This window comes from Ornithorhynchus anatinus, chromosome 21 (genome assembly GCF_004115215.2).
Source record: "Ornithorhynchus anatinus isolate Pmale09 chromosome 21, mOrnAna1.pri.v4, whole genome shotgun sequence".
NCBI lineage: Eukaryota > Metazoa > Chordata > Mammalia > Monotremata > Ornithorhynchidae > Ornithorhynchus > Ornithorhynchus anatinus.
Genome location: NC_041748.1, coordinates 22291811 through 22308965, shown reverse-complemented (window position 1 = coordinate 22308965; position 17155 = coordinate 22291811). Strand labels below are relative to the sequence as shown.

The 17155-nt window shown below is 61.4% G+C and overlaps 1 protein-coding gene across 2 annotated transcripts in view; it reads right to left on the bottom strand.

Annotated features, from left to right (window-relative positions):
• Window positions 1–1878: 1878 nt before the first annotated feature.
• Window positions 1879–17155, bottom strand: part of THOC5 (THO complex 5) — a 30204-nt gene continuing 14927 nt past the window's right edge. The window contains exons 9-21 of one of the 2 annotated variants that reach the window (XM_029049348.2): window positions 16714–16749; window positions 14967–15044; window positions 14717–14757; window positions 14434–14533; window positions 11942–12050; window positions 10442–10543; window positions 9895–9991; window positions 7883–7997; window positions 6555–6658; window positions 4722–4809; window positions 4238–4353; window positions 2982–3172; window positions 1879–2506 (exon numbers count right to left, since the gene is read on the bottom strand). In XM_029049348.2, coding sequence (XP_028905181.1) covers window positions 2443–2506; window positions 2982–3172; window positions 4238–4353; window positions 4722–4809; window positions 6555–6658; window positions 7883–7997; window positions 9895–9991; window positions 10442–10543; window positions 11942–12050; window positions 14434–14533; window positions 14717–14757; window positions 14967–15044; window positions 16714–16749 — 1241 coding nt within the window. In that variant the 3' untranslated portion in view covers window positions 1879–2442. The remainder of the gene's footprint in view (window positions 2507–2981; window positions 3173–4237; window positions 4354–4721; window positions 4810–6554; window positions 6659–7882; window positions 7998–9894; window positions 9992–10441; window positions 10544–11941; window positions 12051–14433; window positions 14534–14716; window positions 14758–14966; window positions 15045–16713; window positions 16750–17155) is intronic. The other variant, XM_029049350.2, reaches the window with a different exon arrangement.

Below are 17155 nucleotides of genomic sequence, written 5' to 3'. Positions count from 1 at the left end.
TTGTATCCACCTCCGTGCTTAGTACAGTGCCTGGCGCGTAGTGAGCGCTTAACCAATACCACAATTCTATTATACCCTCCCAAGAGCTCAGTACAGTGCTCTGCACACGGTAAGCGCTCAATAAATACGAATGAATGAATGAGTGAACGTCCACTAGCGCACACTGCCCTGCAGGATGAGAGGACACATTCATTAAACGGGAAGCACGCATCCCTCTGCTAAGTCTGGAAGTTTCCTGAACCATCCCCGACCGCAGGGGCTTCCGCGGCCCGATTTTCCCAGGCCGCACAGGGCAACGTTCCCGGCCCGGCGACTTCCCGGGCCCCCTCCTACCCACCCGGGCCCCCCACCCACCTGCCCGGGCTGACCACCCATTTCCGAGCTGGTCGGTAGCCGTCGATTTCCAGCCGGGTCCTGGGATCTGGTCCCTAAGGGCTGAATGGAACGGCTTCGCCCCGGCCCTGCTCATCTGAAAAAGGAAAACCTAAACCGGAGGACACAGAGGGGATGAGCGCTGGCACCCTCCCCGCTACCCCCCCCCCCCCCGCTAACGTTCCCCGGCCCCGGCCTCCGCGGACGGGAGGAGGGGAGGGAGGCCCAGCCGCAGACTTGGTTCATTCCATCACGGAGCGTCGGTCTCGATCGAGCGCCGGTCGAGAGGCGACGCGGCCCGGTCGATCGGGCCCGCAGCCTGGGTGCCACGGGGACCTGGGTTCTAATCCCGGCTCTGCCCCTGGTCTGCTTGGGTGACCTTGGGCAAGACACTTCACTTCTCTGGGCCTCAACTGCACAATGGGGATTGAGACCGTGAGCCCCGCGTGGGGGCGGGGACCCGGTCCCAACCCGATTAGCTTGTCGCTACTCCGGCGCTCAGAACAGAGTCTGGCACCAAGAAAGCGCTCAAGAAATACCACTTAAAAAGAAAAAGGGGAGGGGGGCGGTGGAGGGTAAGAGTGACAAGGCCAGGACGGGGCAAAATGGGTGAGGGGTGGGTCCTGCAGACCTTCCGGTCATTCTGTGGGGAGACAGAGTTAATGCTGGAGTTCCCGAGAGTCGGTCCACCCACCGAAGGAGCAGTTACCGTGGGCGGGACACCGAACTAAACACCGGGGACAAGTCCGGCGGAACCAAGAGACACGGCTCCCTCCCTCTGTCCTCTACGCTATAAACCCGTGGGCGGGGAACGTGTCTACCTACTATCCTGAGCGCTCAATAAATACCACTGACTGACTGACTGCCCGGGTGCCGGAAGCTGAGAAGTCTCTCTAGCCTCTAAGTAAGCTCACCGTGGGCAGGGATCCTGTCTACCAACTCTGCTGTCGTCTCCCAAGTGCTTACTTCAGTGCTCTGCAGAAGGTAAGCGCTCAGTAAATACCACGGACGGCGATGATGGCGGTCTAGGCGCTTACCACCTAGACTAAGACTGTGAGCCCCACGTGGGACAACCTGATTCCCCTATGTCCACCCCGGCGCTTAGAACAGTGCTCGGCACATAGGAAGCGCTTAACAAATACCAACATATATATATGCTCTGCACAGACTCAGCGCTTAACAAATACGAACATTTCTTTTTTTTTTTTTTTATATTATCCTCAGGCAAGTGCTTAGTTCAATGCTCAGCGCACAGTAAGTACACAAGAAGCACGACGGCGTAGTGGCTAGATCACAGGCCTGGGAGGTCATGGATTCTAATCCCGGCTCCACCGCTTGTCTGCCGTGTGACCCTGGGTGGGTCATTTCACTTCTCTGGGTCCCAGTTACCTCATCCGTTAAATGGGGAATGAGACTGGGAGCCCCACGTGGGACAGGGACCGTGTCCAACCTGAATTGCCTGTATCTACACCCCAGCGCTTAGAAAAGTGCCTGGCACGGAGTAAGCACTTAACAAATACCACATTTATTATTATAACTCCATAAATACTACCGACGCGTGCACTGACCCAGGCGTCCACTTGAGCACTGCGTCCTTCTCTTTGTAAATCAGCCGGCGCCCGTCTCCCTGGCTGGACCGTTAGCGCCGCGAGGGTGGGGACCGCGCATTTTACCGCGCTCCCCGCACGCTCAGTACAGTGCCTGGCACTAAGTAGACAGCCGATGCCCGGTTGGGGATTCGGCTTTTCCGTCTCTGTGCTGGGAGGCCCCCCCCTTCCAGCCAGGGGCACATCCGACCCCCTCTCGGGCCCAGAGGTCACTCCCTCCCCTGGGTCTGGCCCCTCGTCCAAGCAGACACGCAACCGAGACGGATCCTCTGCGCAGACTTTACTACTACAGCTTTCTAAAAAACGGCTACGGGTATCACGGCCCCCCGCATCACCCCCGGAGCCAAGGTCCGGCCCAGACTGACCACAGCAGGAGACCCGGGGGGGGGGGGCTTCCGGGCCCCGCCCCGATTCGGGCCTCGGTGAGAGCGAGTCGAGTCGGGCAGCGGGAGGGAAGGGCTGCTCAGCGGTGGCTGAAGAACCCCTGAGGCGAGTTGTACTTGAACGGCTTCATCCGGCTGGGGCCCCTGCCGAGAAAAGGAGACGGCAACCTCGCTCGCTGCCCATCTACTCCCTCTGCTCGCCCCGGACCGGCGGCCGGTGGGATCGTAGGGGGGGAGGCCCGCCTGAACGCGACTGCACCCGGCCGGGATCGCCGGGGCGACCGGTCGGCCGGAGGGGCCCGACGAGAGCCACACGGACAGGCAAGTCGGCCCTGAGCCCGGACGTCCCCGCGGACTGGACGCGTACGGGCTCCCCGGTGACCTGTCGCCGTGGTGCGTCCCGTCCCCCTCGTACTGGCCGGCTAGTTCGGTCCCGCACACGCTCCTCTGGGTGTCTCCGAGCCTTCCCGGCCAGAGCCGACGGGATCGGAGTCCCCCGTGATGCCCCCGCCTCGTCCTCCGTCCCGGGTGGCCGGGTCTGGGGAGACGGGACCTCCCTCCTCCGCGGGTCGGCCCGACGGAGGCGCCCGATCCCCCCCCGCGGTCCGCCCGCCCTCACCTGACCAGCCGCAGGCACATCTTCTCCTGGGGGAACTCCTTGGGGCCCTCCACGCTGTTGTCGTGGCTCTCGGTCTCCAGGTAGACGTCCAGCACGACGCACAGGCGCTGCAGCTGGTTGGTCAGGAGCTGGTAGCCGGGCCCGGGCCCACACAGCTCCTTGTAGCACACGTTCACCTCGCTCTCCATGGCCTGGGGGAGGGACGGGGTCGCCGCCGACAAACCCAAACCCCCGTCAGGATCCCCGAATCGCCCCCCTCCCCCTCCCCGAGGCGCCCGGGGCAGGTCCCTGGACCTCCCCGTGCCTCACCTGTAAAACGGGGATGAGATCCCCGCCCTTCCTCCTACTGAGACTGAGAGCCGCAGGTGGGACAGGGACCGCCCGGCCGGGATGCCAATGCTCAGTACGGGGCTCGGCACGGAGGAACCGCTTAATCGGGACCACCGTTTTTATGATCGTCGGAGACGGGCGACTGACTTTTTTTCCTCTGCCTGTTCCTAGAGAGCCCGTAAGGAAGGAGATTCCAAATCCCACTCCGACTCCCCTTTAATTTCGGGGTTACGCGGCGACAGAGGGCTTCTAGACGTCTACCCTTAATCTCTCCTGCTTCGAGAGCCGCCACTGACTCTCACTTTGGCTTCGGGGAAGATGGAATGCAAGCTTCTCTTGGATCAAAACCCCACAGAAGCAGCGTGGTCTGGTGGAGAGAGGCCGGGCCTGGGAGTCAGAAGGACCCGGGTTCTAACCCCAGCTTTGCCACTTGTCCGCTGGGTGACCTTGGGCAAGTCACATCGCTTCTCCGGGCCTCAGTTCCCTTAATCCCTAAAAATGGGGATTAAGACCGTGGGCCCCAGGTGGGACGGGGGACCGTGTCCAACCGGATTCGCTTGTTCTCCGCAGCGGTCAGTACAGTGTCTGGCACATGGTAAGCATTTATTATTATTTCACAGGACCTGAGTTCTCATCCTGGCTCTGACTGACTCCGGGCACGCCACGACTTCTCTGAGCCCGTCTCCTCATCTGTAAAATGGGAGCTACCTGTTCACTCCCCTCCCTCTTAGACCGCGAGCCCCGGGCGGGACGGGTTCCACGTCCGGCCTGATTATCTTCCAACTGGCCCAGGCGTGCTGGGCCGGGGGGAAAGCGCCCAACGGAGAGCCCGATCACGGCGATTATCTGTTCCTCCGGAGCAGGCCGGGGTCATGACCGGCCACGGCCTCCCACCCGGGCGACCCCTCCCCTGACTCCCGCCGTACCCGGATGTTGTCGTCGTTGCTGTTGGTCTTCTCTCCTTTCCAGTTGAGGCACAGGCTGAAGATGGGGGGCACGGAGGAGTAGCCCGGGTTGAGCACGACGGCGGCCTGGAGCTTAGCTGGGGAGGCAGCGGGGTGGACGACGGGTCAGGACGTCACCCGGCCGAGAGGCGGCCCGCCTCCCTCGCCTCGGGTCGGCGGCGCGGAGGGTGCCGGTTGGCCCGCGGGACTCCCCCGCGGTAACTGGGGCCGGGACCGGGACCGGCGCCCGCCGAGGGCTTGGGGAGGAGGGGGCGGCTGCGGGGTTGGGTTTCCGCCCGCCGGAAGGCCGAACCTTGGCCGAACCGAGGAAAGCAGAGCAAGCCCAGCCCCTCGCGGCGTCCAGATCTCTGCCCGTTGGGGCCCCGGGAATGTCCGGTTCCCGCCCCGTCACCAGCCTCGGGCCCCGGGGCAGGGAGGTGGGCCGGGTGGCCCGGAGAGCCCTCACCTGTCCCCCTTTCGATGAGAGCCAGGTAGTAGAGGTGGGTGTCCTCGGCCAGGCCGGCCTCCACGATGTCCTTGGTGTAAGGAAGTTCCTGCCCAAAGAAAGCCGGGCTCAGACGCCCCTCCCGGGGGACCCCCCGCCCAGCAGCCCCGACCCGGAGGGGCGGGAGGGGAGGGGGGCGCAGAGGAGAGGGAGAGTGACGGGCCACGGACAGCCTGAGGATCGCCGCCGGCCTGCTCGGCCCCCAGGGAGCGGGGCGCAAATCCCATCCGTTACTCGCCCAAGTTTTCTTTTTTGGTGTTTGTTAAGCGCTTATTAGGTGCCGAGCACTGTTCTAAACTCTGGGGTAGATACAGGGTAATCAGATTGTCCCACATGAGGCTCACAGTCTTAATCCCCACTTTCCAGATGAGGGAACTGAGGGCCCAGAGGAGTGAAGTGACTCGCCCACGGTCACACAGCCGACAAGTGGCAGAGCCGGAATTCGAACCCATGAGCTGTGACTCCCAAGCCCGGGCTCTTTCCACCGAGCCACGCTGCTTCCCAAGTGACTTCTTCCTCCGATTTGCGAGTGATCTGGTGGGGGAGGGGGAGGTCCTGTCTCCCTGACTAGATTCTAAGCATCATGAAGTGGTGTGGCCTAGTGGAAAGCATCCAGGGCTGGGAGTCAGGAGATCTGGGATCTAATCAGCGTGGCTCAGTGGGAAGAGCCCGGGCTTGGGAGTCAGAGGTCGTGGGTTCTAATCCCGGCTCCGCCACTTGTCAGCTGGGTGACTCAGGGCAAGTCACTTCACTGGGCCTCAATTACCTCATGTGGAAAATGGGGATGAAGACTGAGAGTCCCAAATGGGACAGCCTAATTACGTTGTATCTGTCCCTGCCTTAGAACAGTGCTTGGCACATAGTAAGTATTTAACAAATACCGTCGTCATCGTCATTATCATCAATAATCACGGCACAGCCACTTTTAGGCCGTGTGGTATTGGGTAAGGACTCCCCGTGCCTCAGTTTCCGTTCCAGTAAAGTGACAGATTATATACCCGCCTCTCCCTCTTAGATTTTGAGCCCTAAATGGGACGGGAACTATGTCTGATCTGAATTTCTTGGACCTACCCCAGCGCTTATCACAGTGCTTGGCTCACGGTTAAACAAAAAAGATGGTATTTGTTACGCGCTTACCATGTGCCAGGCACTGTGCTGAGCACTGGGAGAGATCCAAGCAAACCGGGTCGGGACACAGTCGCAGAGCACCGTTCTAAGCGCTGGGTGGATACAGGGTAATCAGGTTGTCCCATGTGAGACTCACGGTTGATCCCCATTTTACAGACGAGGGAACTGAGGCGCAGTCGCCCAGCTGACAAGTGGCAGGGCCGGGCTTCGAACCCACGAACCCTGACTCCCAAGCCCGGGCTCCTTCCGCTGAGCCACGCCGCGGAACCCACAAGGGGCTCCCAGCCTAAGTGAGGGAGAGTTGAATCCCCATTCTGCAGATGAGGAAACTGAGGCCCAGAGGAGTTAAGTGACCTGCCCGAGGTCGCCCAGCAGGCAGCCGGCAGAGCCGGAATTAGAACCCAGGTCCTCTGACTCCCAGGGCGTGGGCTCTTCCCATCAGGCCACGCCGTCTCCCAAGAGGCCAGTACCGTGTCCCGCAACCGGCACGAGCCCAGTCCCCCTGACCCATTAGCTCGCAACGTGTGGGGCACTGTACCGAGCTCTGAGAGACGGCACCTGGGTTGGGATTCGAAAGGAGCCTCCTTCGGGCTCACAAACGCTAAGGGAAGTGGGGGGGCCGGGGGCGTCCCGAGTCCTCCCCCCCGCCCCCGCCCGACAACGTACCAGGTAGTCTTCGTAAGGGACGGCCGTCCACTTCACCAGTCGCGACACGATCTTGGCCGGGAAGAGGTACTGGCACTCGCCGACCACCGGGACGATGCCGTGCTCTGAAATCAGACGGTCGGGAGGGGCGTCACCGAGGGCCCGCTGGACCCCGGCCGGGCCCCCGCGGCCACCTCGGAACCCAAGCAGCGGGTTTCCCCGGAAAGCCGTTTCCTCCTCCGGTGGGAAGGATCTGAGACCCGAGGGACCTCAGAGGAGAGGCGTCTCGAGACGAGTATACCTGAAAGCCACACCCGCGTGAGACGGCGAGGGCGTCGCGTATGCCCGGGTCGGCGGGGTGACCGGTAGCCACGGGTCCCGGCTTCCCAACCAGTTCTGGGCCAGAGGCCTACGGAGCCGGGGTCACCCGGCCGGCCGGCCCGGGCCCAGATGCCCCCCATCCTACTTGGCCCCCGGGGGTCGGCAGGAGAGGCCCCCGAACCCGGGGGCTTCCGGGGTGCCGGGTGGAGGAGGACGGGTGGCACGCGGGCGGTCCCACCTCGGCTGGGACGGCTGAGCTACGACGGTGACGGTATCTGTTGAGCGCTTACTGTGCGTCAGGCGCCGGGGCAGACGCAGGCTGATCAGGTCGGACACAATCCCCATCCCGCTTGGGGTTCACAGTCTTAACCCCCATCTTCCAGGCGAGGTCACTGAGGCAGAGAAATCGAGCGACCCGCCCGAGGTCACGCAGCCAAGCGGCGGAGCCGGGATCAGAGCCCAGGTGCTCCTGACTCCCAGGCCCGAGCGCCAGAGAAGCAGCGGGGCTCAGTGGCAAGAGCCCGGGCTTGGGAGTCAGAGGTGATGGGTTCGAATCCCGGCTCCGCCACTCGTCAGCTGGGTGACTGTGGGCGAGTCGCTTCACTTCTCGGTGCCTCAGTTCCCTCACCTGTAAAATGGGGATTAACCGTGAGCCTCACGTGGGACAACCTGATGGCCCCGTATCTCCCCCAGCGCTTAGAACGGTGCTCTGCACAGAGTAAGCACAAATACCAACATTTATTTTTATTTATTTATCCACTAGGCCACACCGAGGGGGTGACTGCAGCAGGGCTGCACCGGGCAAGGAGAGGTCCTTCTGCAGTTTTCAGGCGGCCAGCGACGCTTCGGCAAAGCGCAAGTCGGTGCCAGGGACGGCTGGCCCGAAGCCGATCTTCCCGGCCGGCCCCGTGCCCACGGGCAGGTCTCCTCCCCGGCACCGGCCCCGTTGCTGATCGAGGACGGCGGCCCCGGCCCCGGGCCTCTCCGACCCCCCCCGGCCCCGGCCACCCGAGGAGGGCTTTTCTCACCGAGCGAGGAGAACTGCTTGTGGAGGGCCAGGCGGGCCTGCAGCCTCGTCTTCAGCAGGCGCACGGTGGTCTCCATGTGGCTGGCGCTCAGGGAGTTGTCGGCCGACACCGTGTGCTGGGGACGACAAGGAGGGAGGCCCGGCGATTCCCTCTCCCTCCCCGGTGGCTACGGCCCACCCAAGACGGGGCGGGGCCCGGCAGAAGGGGTCCGGGCCGTCCCGCCCCCGGGAGGCCGGAGCGGAGACCCGGGGAACGGGGAGACGGAGGAGGAGGGTCTCGTGAAGGCTGTGGATGTCCCCTCACTTGCGGGACTCTGAACACGGAGAAGCAGCGTGGCCGAGGGGCCGGAGCCCGGGCCCCGTAGTCAGAAGGTGACGGGTTCTAATCCCCACTCCGCCACCTGTCTGCCGGGTGACCCTGGGCAACTCGCTTCACTTCCCTGGGCCTCATTTCCCTCATCTGGAAAATGGGGATGAAGACCGTGAGCGCCCCCCGTGGGACAGGGACTGTGTCCAACCCGATTTGCTCGCATCCACCCCGGCGCTTAGAACGGCGCCTGGCACATAGTAAGCGCTTAACCAATACCATCATTATTACGGGCATACCTCACCCACGGCAACTGGGTTGGCAACCCACAGGCCGGTCCACGCTACGGGCCTGGGGTGGGCAAAGCAGAGTCCCCCCGGAGGACCCCGACGGGCCCACCCGGCCACCGCGCCTCTCGGGGCCGGGTCGGGGCCGTCGTGGGTGGAGATGGGGTCACCTCCCTCCGGCAGCCCGCGCGCGGCCCTCCGACCGAGAGCATCGCAGCGCGATTCGGGGGCTCGTGGATGGGAGCAAAGTCGCTCTGCCCAAGGGTAATGGCTGGAAAGGTCTAGAAAGTTCGGGAGCCGGTCTGGCAACTCGTAGACCTCCTGGGCACAGAATGGCGTCCTGTGGAGTAATCTCTCCCAAGTGTGTGTCACATGGATTTTTTTTTTTTTTTTTTGAAGTGGCATCTGCTAAGCACTTACTACGTAGCGAACACTGTTCTAAGTGCTGGGGTAGATAGAGGTTAATTAGGTTGGACACAGTCCCAACCTCGCGTGGGGTTCACAGTCTAAATAGGAGGGAGAGAATAGGAGAACCGAGGTGCAGAGAAGTTAAATGACTTGCCCAAGGTCACACAGGTTGGCGGAGTCGGGATTAGACCCACGGGTCCTCTGACTCCCAGGCCTGCGCTCTTTTCACTAGACCGTGCCGTCTTTCACAGTTTTGCGTCCTCAACATCGCCATCGTAATAAAAACAGAAGCAGCAGCGTGGCTTAGTGGAAGGAGCCCGGGCTTGGGACTCGGAGGTCGTGGGTTCTGATCCCGACTCCACCACTTGTCAGCTGTAGGACTTTGGGCAAGTCACTTCACTTCTCTGTGTTTCTGTCACCTCGTGTGCAAAATGGGGATCGAGACCGGGAGCCCTCATGGGACAACCTGATTACCCTGTATCTACCTCAGGGCTTAGAATGGTGCTTGGCACATAGTAAGTGCTCGACAAATACCATTAGTATGAAAAAGAACGATAATAATAACCGCGGTACTCGTTATGCACTTCCACGTGCCAGGCACCGTACGAAGCACTGGGATAGACAGAACTTAATCGGACTCAGTCTTAATCCCCATTTTACAGATGAGGCCACTGATCCGACAGGCCTTCGGCCAAGGCCACCCACTGACCGGTTACCGCCAGGGTTGGCATCGTTCCCCTTTCCGTATTTCCAGCCCGCTGCATTATCCTAACGCGGACTTGGCTCCGGACGGATTTCCGATCGACAGTCTGCTTCGAGTCACGGGACGACGAAGCACCGGACTCTCCCGAGTGCTCAGCACAGGGGTCTCCGTAGCGTAGGACGGAGGGCCCACTGAACCGGGGTCTGCCGCGGTTCCCCGGTGCCCCCGCTCCACCCCGGTGAGGCTGCTGGGATCCAGGAGTGAGGGGCCCTCCTCCGGCCAGCGGGCCCTACCCCGCACCCCCTTACCTGTGGCTGGTCTTTGGGGAAGTGCAGGCCCCCCAGCTTCTGCACCCACAGATACGGGTGGCCCAGTTCGAGCACGTAATCGCTCAACGACAGGATGCTGAAAAGGAAACCGTGCAGAGGGACTGTTTCCTAACTTTATTTTGGCCCGGCGGTTCCGGGTGCGAATCCCAGGAATCCCACCGGTCTCGGACACGGTCCCTTTGGCCCCAAGTGACCAGCGGGGAGCCCGAGACGACCTCCGAAAAGCCAAAGTCTCCTCCTGCCGGGAATTTCACCGTCCCAGTCTCATCCGATTTGCCCGTCGGGGTGGCTCGTCTCCGCCAACCCCTTCCTTCTCCGCCCGCCACACCATTCCACCCTTCCAGGAGGCTCCCTTCTCCCTCCCCAGTTTCTCCCGGTTTTCCCTCCCTCCCTTCTCCGACGGCCACCTCAACCCCTACACCGAGGCTGTGCCCCTCGCCCCAGCTTGCCGGGAGTCTGTCCCGCCAAGCCCCCTCCCCTCGTTTCCCTTCCCGGGCCCGGCGCCGAGTCTGCCCGGCAGACTTACCCCACTTTATCAAACTGGTACTGGTTGGCTGGGTTGGGGGTTTTCTTGCCGTGGTCTCCGGGATACAAGCAGCTCAGGAGCGAGTCGGGGGACAGCAGGTCGCTGGGCAAGAGAGATGGCGGGGAGGAGGGACGGTGAGATGGAGCGAGCGGGTATCGCTCCGGGAGCCCCGGAGGTTTCTTGGAGCGACAACTCCGTCCCACGGTCCTCCTCCTCCCGGAAGCGTTCCGTACCAGACCGTGGAGGGGAAGAGGGAGGTGGAGGAAAGGGGGAGGAGCTATTTTTTCTTTTTTTGCGAGGGTTTGAGGTGGGGTACCTAGAGTCCCCGCAGGAAAAGCCTCCTCAGGTTGGCGCCGGGAGAAGAATAACTATAAATCGGCCCATGGCGTGGGGCCTCTCTCCTACTCCCGTCTTCACGGGTGAGTCTTTTCTAGGCCGGGGCTGTGCCCAAGGAGGCGCCTGCCTAAAGCTTAGGGGTGGAGACTGAGCTTCCTGCTGCCTACTTGTTTTGTTTTGCCATCTGTCTCCCCCTTTTAATAATGTTGGTATTTGTTAAGCGCTTACTACGTGCAGAGCACTGTTCTCAGCGCTGGGGTGGATACAGGCTCATCAGGTTGTTCCACGTGAGGCTCACAGTCAATCCCCATTTTACTGATGAGGTGACTGAGGCACAGAGAAGTGACCTGCCCACGGTCACACAGCCGACAAGTGGCAGAGCCGGGGGACTCGAACCCATGACCTCTGCCTCCGAAGCCCAGGCTCTTTCTACTGAGCCACGCTGCTTCCCGTGCTTCCCCTCTTAGACGGTGAGCCCGTCGTCGGGCAGGGAGTGCCTCTACCTGTTGCTGAATTGTACATGCCAGGCGCTTAGTCCAGTGCTCTGCACACAGGAAGCGCTCGACAAATACCATCAAATGAATGAACGCAGAAGTGTTGCCACAACGCAGTGGATCTTTTCGTGATAACAACAATAATTACGACTAATTATGATTAGCAGTAATAACGATGGCATTTCATGAGCGCTTTCTAGGTGCCAAGCACAGTTCTAAGCCCTGAGGTAGATATAAATTAATCAGATTGGACCCGGTCCCCGTCCCGCATGGGGCTCACATTTTTAATCCCCGTTTTACAGGTGGGGTAACTGAGGTCCAGAGAAATGAAGCGACTTGCCCAAGGTCACGCAGCAGACAAGTGGCGGGGCCAGGATTAAAAGGCAGGTCCCTCTGAATCCCAAGCCCGGGGTGCTTCGCTGATAATAATACTACTGCTAATAATAACAGTGCCATCATTATTATTCTGCGATATCATTCTGTGCACTGAGCTCTTCCCCGGAAAGGAAACCCGGGCTGGGTGAGTCAGCACCGACCGCAGCTGAACCCGCTGCCGACAGAAGCCCGGACCCCGGCCGCACCCGTAGCCAGAGGGTCCTTGGGGGGCGGCGACCGCCCTCCACGTCCCATCCCTCGCCCCCCAACCCCAGAGCCGCTACCGGCCCCGTACCCGGCGCTGATGGGGGTGAGCAGCTCCGTGGCCGTGGTCACTCTGGCTTTCACGGTCATGATGTTCAGGTTCATGAGGTAATAGAAGGTCAGGTGGAGAACGCTGGCATCTGGACAAGAGGGCGGGCAGGGGGGAGAGAAGCACGAGGAGATGATCGGAAGGTCCCGGGGCACAATCTGTCCGGGCACACGGAGTAACCGCGGGAGGAAGCGGGCCCTAGGGGAAGGCCGTGTGGGGGTCGGGGGGGAGGGAGGTCGGGAGACTCCGGTTCCAGTCCCGGCTCCGTCGGCGGCCTGCCGCGTGACCGTGGATAACCGATCGATGGTATTGATTACGCGTGACCGTGAGCCAGTGGACTAAGTGGTTGGGAGAGAACGATAGCACAGGGTTTGTAGACCCGTTCCCTGTCCGCAAGAGAAGCAGCGTGGCCTAACGGGAAAAGCCCGGGCCTGGGAGTCGGAGGGACCTGGATTCCAATGCCGGCTCCTCCGCCTGTCTACCGCGTGACCTTGGACAAGTCACTTCACGTCTCTGGGCCGCAGTTTCCTCATCCGTAAATGCGGATTAGGACTGTGAGCCCCACGTGGGACGGGGACTGTGTCCCACCTGATTACCTTGCAACTAGTCCGGCACTTAGAACGGTGCCCGGTACATAGTAAGCGCTTAACGAGTACCTTGAAAATAAAATGAGGACAACCGAAAAACCGAGCTCGCCTTCTAGAAGGGCGACAGACGTTAAAATGAACCGCGGAGACGGACGGAAGTGTCGGGGGGTTGAAGGTGGGGTGAATATCAAATGCTTAGGGGGTCAGATCCAAGCGCTTAGGAAATGCGAAAGGGAGGAAAGGTAGAAGAAGTGAGGGTTTAGTTGGGAAAGGGCTCTTGGAGATGTGATTTGAATAAGGCTTTGAAGGTGGGGAGAGTGCCGGTCTGTTGGATCTGAAGTGGGAGGGAATTCCAGGCCAGGGGGAGGATGTGGGGAAGGGGTCGGCGACGAGACAGATGAGACGGAGATACAGTGAGTAAGCTGGCATTAGAAGAGCAGACTCTGCAGGCTGGGATGTAGTGCGAAATGGGCGAGGACAAATAGGTTGGGGCAAGCTGAGAGCTTTAGAGCCGACGGTGAGGAGTTTCTTTTTGAAGGAGGCAAGGATGAGCAAGATCCCGAGAAGAGGGGACGTGGGCACTGAATTAATTCTGTTTTTTTCCCCAGAAAAATGATCCGGGCAGCAGAGTGAAGTAAGGCCTGCAGTGGGGGGGGAGACAGGGGGCAGGAAGGTCAGGAAGAAGGTTGACGAAGCAGTTAAGGCAAGATGGAATAGATGCTCGGATCGGAGCCGTGGCAGTTTGGACGGCGAGAAGACGGCTGAGTTTAGTGACGTTGTGAAGGTGGAACTGACAGGATTTGGTGACAGACTGAATATGTGATTTGAGAGAGCCGAGTAAAATATCATCTGTTAGGGGCTTGTAATACAGGGAGGGTGATGGGGTCGTCCACAGCGATGGGAAAGACGGGGGGGAGGACAGGCTTAGGGAGGGAAGGAGGAGTCTGATCTGGGATATGATTAGTTTGAGGTGTAGGCGGGACATCCAAGTAGAGATGTCCCGAGGGCAGGAGGAAAGGAGACTGCGGAGGAGAGAGGTCGGGGTTGGAGATGTAGATTGAGAACCACCCCCGCAGAGAGGGTAGGGGAAGCCATGGGAGCGAATGAGTCCTCCGGGGGAGTGGGTGTAGATGGAGAACAGACGGGGAGCCAGAACTAGACCCCGGATTAGAGGGTGGGGGGAGGAGTCTGCCCAGGAGACCGAGGGCCGGCCAGACGAACAGGAAGAGAACGGGGAGAGGACGGGGCCAGTTAAGTCAAGGGTGGGTAATGTTTCCGGGAGCAGGGGGTGGCTCACAGTGCCCAACGCAGAGACGGCTAGGGTGGAGTAAAGAATGGACGGCGAGAAGGTCACCGGTGACTCTACCGGTTTCTGGGGCGTCAAGGAATCGTTCCCGTTATTACAGATCTGCGACCTGTGGGCATTTGATTCGCCCCACCCTCTACCCCGCAGCACCTATGAACGTATCTATATGGATTATTTATATCAAGGGGTGCCTCCCTCTCTAGCCCGGAAGCTCGACGTGGGCAGGGTACGTCCCTCCCAACTCTGACGCACCGTACCCTCCCAAGCGCTTAGTACGCAGTAAAAGCTCAATAAACAGCACTGACGATGACGATAACGACCCTCACATCCAGCCGGCGGCTCGGCACGGGAAACTGGAAGCCGGCCCAAGCGGCGCTCGCGGGGACCAACGCTCAGAGGGGCCCCAATAAATGCCCCCAGCGAACGGTCGATCGACTTTCTGCTGAGAAGGGGCCAACCGGGGGGGGCCCCGGAACTGACCTCCATTTGCCCTCAAACCCCGCCCTGCGGGTGCCGTGGGGGCCGGGGAGGGAGTTATGCCCGCTCTCTCTTCCTCCCTCCCCTTCACCCCCATCTCTCACCTTTGCACGTGAGGTCCAGCATGACGGACAGGGGATGGCGCTTCAACATTTCCTTGCGCTTGTCGTCCAGCTGCACCCCCAGGGTGGGCCGGCGCCGCTTCTGTTCCGATCAGAGGGGTCTCCAGTTGGCTACCCCGGCGTGGCACGAGGATCCCCTCCCTCCCCCCGGCTAATGCCGCCCCAAGCTCCTCCCCCTCCCCCCGTCGAAGTGGACGGCAGAGCACCCGCGGGTCCGCGGAAGAGGCGGGCGACCGCCAGGACCATCAGGGTGAGGGGCTCTCACCGTGGTCTGCTCCTCCTCGGCGTCCGAGTCGCTCTCGTCATCTGCAGCCAAACACAGGAGGCCGTTTGAACCTAGGGCTCCGTCCTCCCTCCCACCCCCGGACACGGAGGAGGAGGAGGAGGAGGAGGACGAGGAGGACCAGGGTTTGTGGGGACCTAGAAGGGGGAGAGAGTAGGCGGTGGAGGTCGGGGGTGGGGAGGGCGGCGGGGCGGCTTCCGGATCCATGGAGGCGGGCGTCTCGGTCCGATACCTTGGGAGTCCTCGGGGGGCTTGTACAGAGCTTTGGCTTCCTCCACGCTGCCCTCGATGGCCACGGACAGCTTCTTGTCTGAAGGGCAGAGGAAACCGCCGGTAAACCCTTGGGCCCGGGAATCGGTTGAACAGAGAGAGGGGCCCCGTCCGCTACTCCCGTATGCTCTCTCCCAAGCTCAGCGCAGCTGTTCGCACGTGCGTGTGGGCACGCGAACACACATCCGCACACAAACGCGCGCAAACACGGCACCTGGAACTCCCCACTGAAGCCGCGTGGCCTAGGGGAGACAGCGCGGACCTGCGAGTCGGAGGTCCCGGGTTCTGATCCCGGCATCACCACGCGCCCGCTGGGCGAACCCGGGCAAGTCACTTCACTTCTCTGTGCCTCAGTTCCCTCATCTGCAAGATGGGGACTGGCTCCCTGTTCTCCCAGCTGCTATCGGGTGGGCCCTGATGATCTTCCATCCACCCCAGTGCCGAGTACAGTGCTTGGCACCTAGTGAGCGCTTAACAGAGACCACTGGCTTTATTACTGCTGTCACCGATTAATTGGTATCTGTAAATAATTAGCGCCCGCCTCCCCCGTTAGATTCTAGGCTCCGAGACGGTAGAGTCCGTGCCTCAAGCTACCCGATTTACCCTCTCCAAAGCATCCGCTACAGCAGAGCCCACCCCGTTGGCGCTCAGCGTAGGCCACGGACGGATGGACCAGCCGGCAGGCACTCACCCTCTCAGGCAGAGAAGCGGGAGACGACCGGCTTCCTTTAATATCAACAGTTCCACCCGAAAGCTCCCCCGAGGACTGACCCCTTCCCATCCCTCAGGAACCAATCGTTCAGCTGTACTTACTGAGCGCTTACTGAGTGCAGAGCACTGTACTAAGCAGTGGAAACGCTAGGAGAAGCCACGTGCGAAACCCCCACCCGAGAAAAATCCCTCTTTCAGAGAGCCCCGAGCTGTTCTCCCTACAGAACCAGCCAGCTTCGCTTCCCCGGAAAGGGTCTCTTGTAAATCTGGACTCGGGGAAGCAGTGTGAGCTGGTGGACTCTGCTGTGTAAGACCTTGGGTAAGTCACTTCGCTTCTCCGGGCCTCCGTGTCCCCTTCTGAGGAAAGGGGATGATGCGCCCGTCTTCCCTACCACTTGGGCCGGGAGCCCCGGGCGGCGATCGTGTCTGATCCGATGATGATGATAATTACGGTATTCGTTAAGCGCTAACTACGGGCCAGGCACCGTTCGAAACGCTGGGGTCGATACGAGCTAATCGGGTTGTCTCACCTGAGGCTCACGATCTTTATCCCCATTTTACCGACGAGGTGACCGAGGCACGGGGAAGTTGAGCGGCTTGCCCGAGGCCACACCGCGGACGAGCGGCGGAGCCGGGATTAGAGCCCACGTCCTCTGACTCCCGAGCCCGGGCTCCTTCCACTGAGCCACGCTGCGCCTCCACCATCTTCTACCGACCCCAGCGCTCACCACACGGTAAGCGCTTCGACAGACAGCATCACCCTCGTGATCCTGAGTTCCCGCCTCGTGGACGGGCCCGGGGCCCGACGCCAAGCCGGACCCGGGGTTAAAAAGCTCGCGGGAGGCAGGCGTGCCGGCGGCGGCGGGGGGGTGAGAGGGGCCGGCTGCGGGTCACCGGCAACGCGCGGGTCATTCCCGCGATCCCGCCCTCGGGGTTCGGACACCATCCCGGCCGTCGGCCAAAGCGGGGGGACCCGGGAAGGAGAGACGATTACTCACCCAGCCTAGGGGGCTGAGAAGAGGGTTTCCTTTGGGCTAACGTGGCCGAGTGGGGGGACAGACAGAGAGAAAGAGAAAAGGAGGGACGGAGAGGGGAAGACACAAGAAGAGAAGGCGGTGACGGGTCGGCACCGGAAGGCTCCGACAGGAGAGGAGACATGCAAAACTCCTACTCCCTCGGGGGCCGAGGCAGTGAGGGAGAAAGAGTCAAGCCTCCCGAGGAGGAAAAACGGTGGCGGGGAAGTCCCCGGAGGGCGATGCCCCAAGACATCACACGACTCCAACGGGCTCCGGCCCTCCGCGGGCCCGGGGAGAAGCCGGGAGGGACGCCCTTCGGTGCCGCGTGGCCCCTAAACGGCAGCGACGGAGGGTAAGGCGGGGCAGGACGGGAGAGCTGGGGAGAGGGGGTGTGAGGAGACCCTTCGGGGGTTACCCCCGGCCC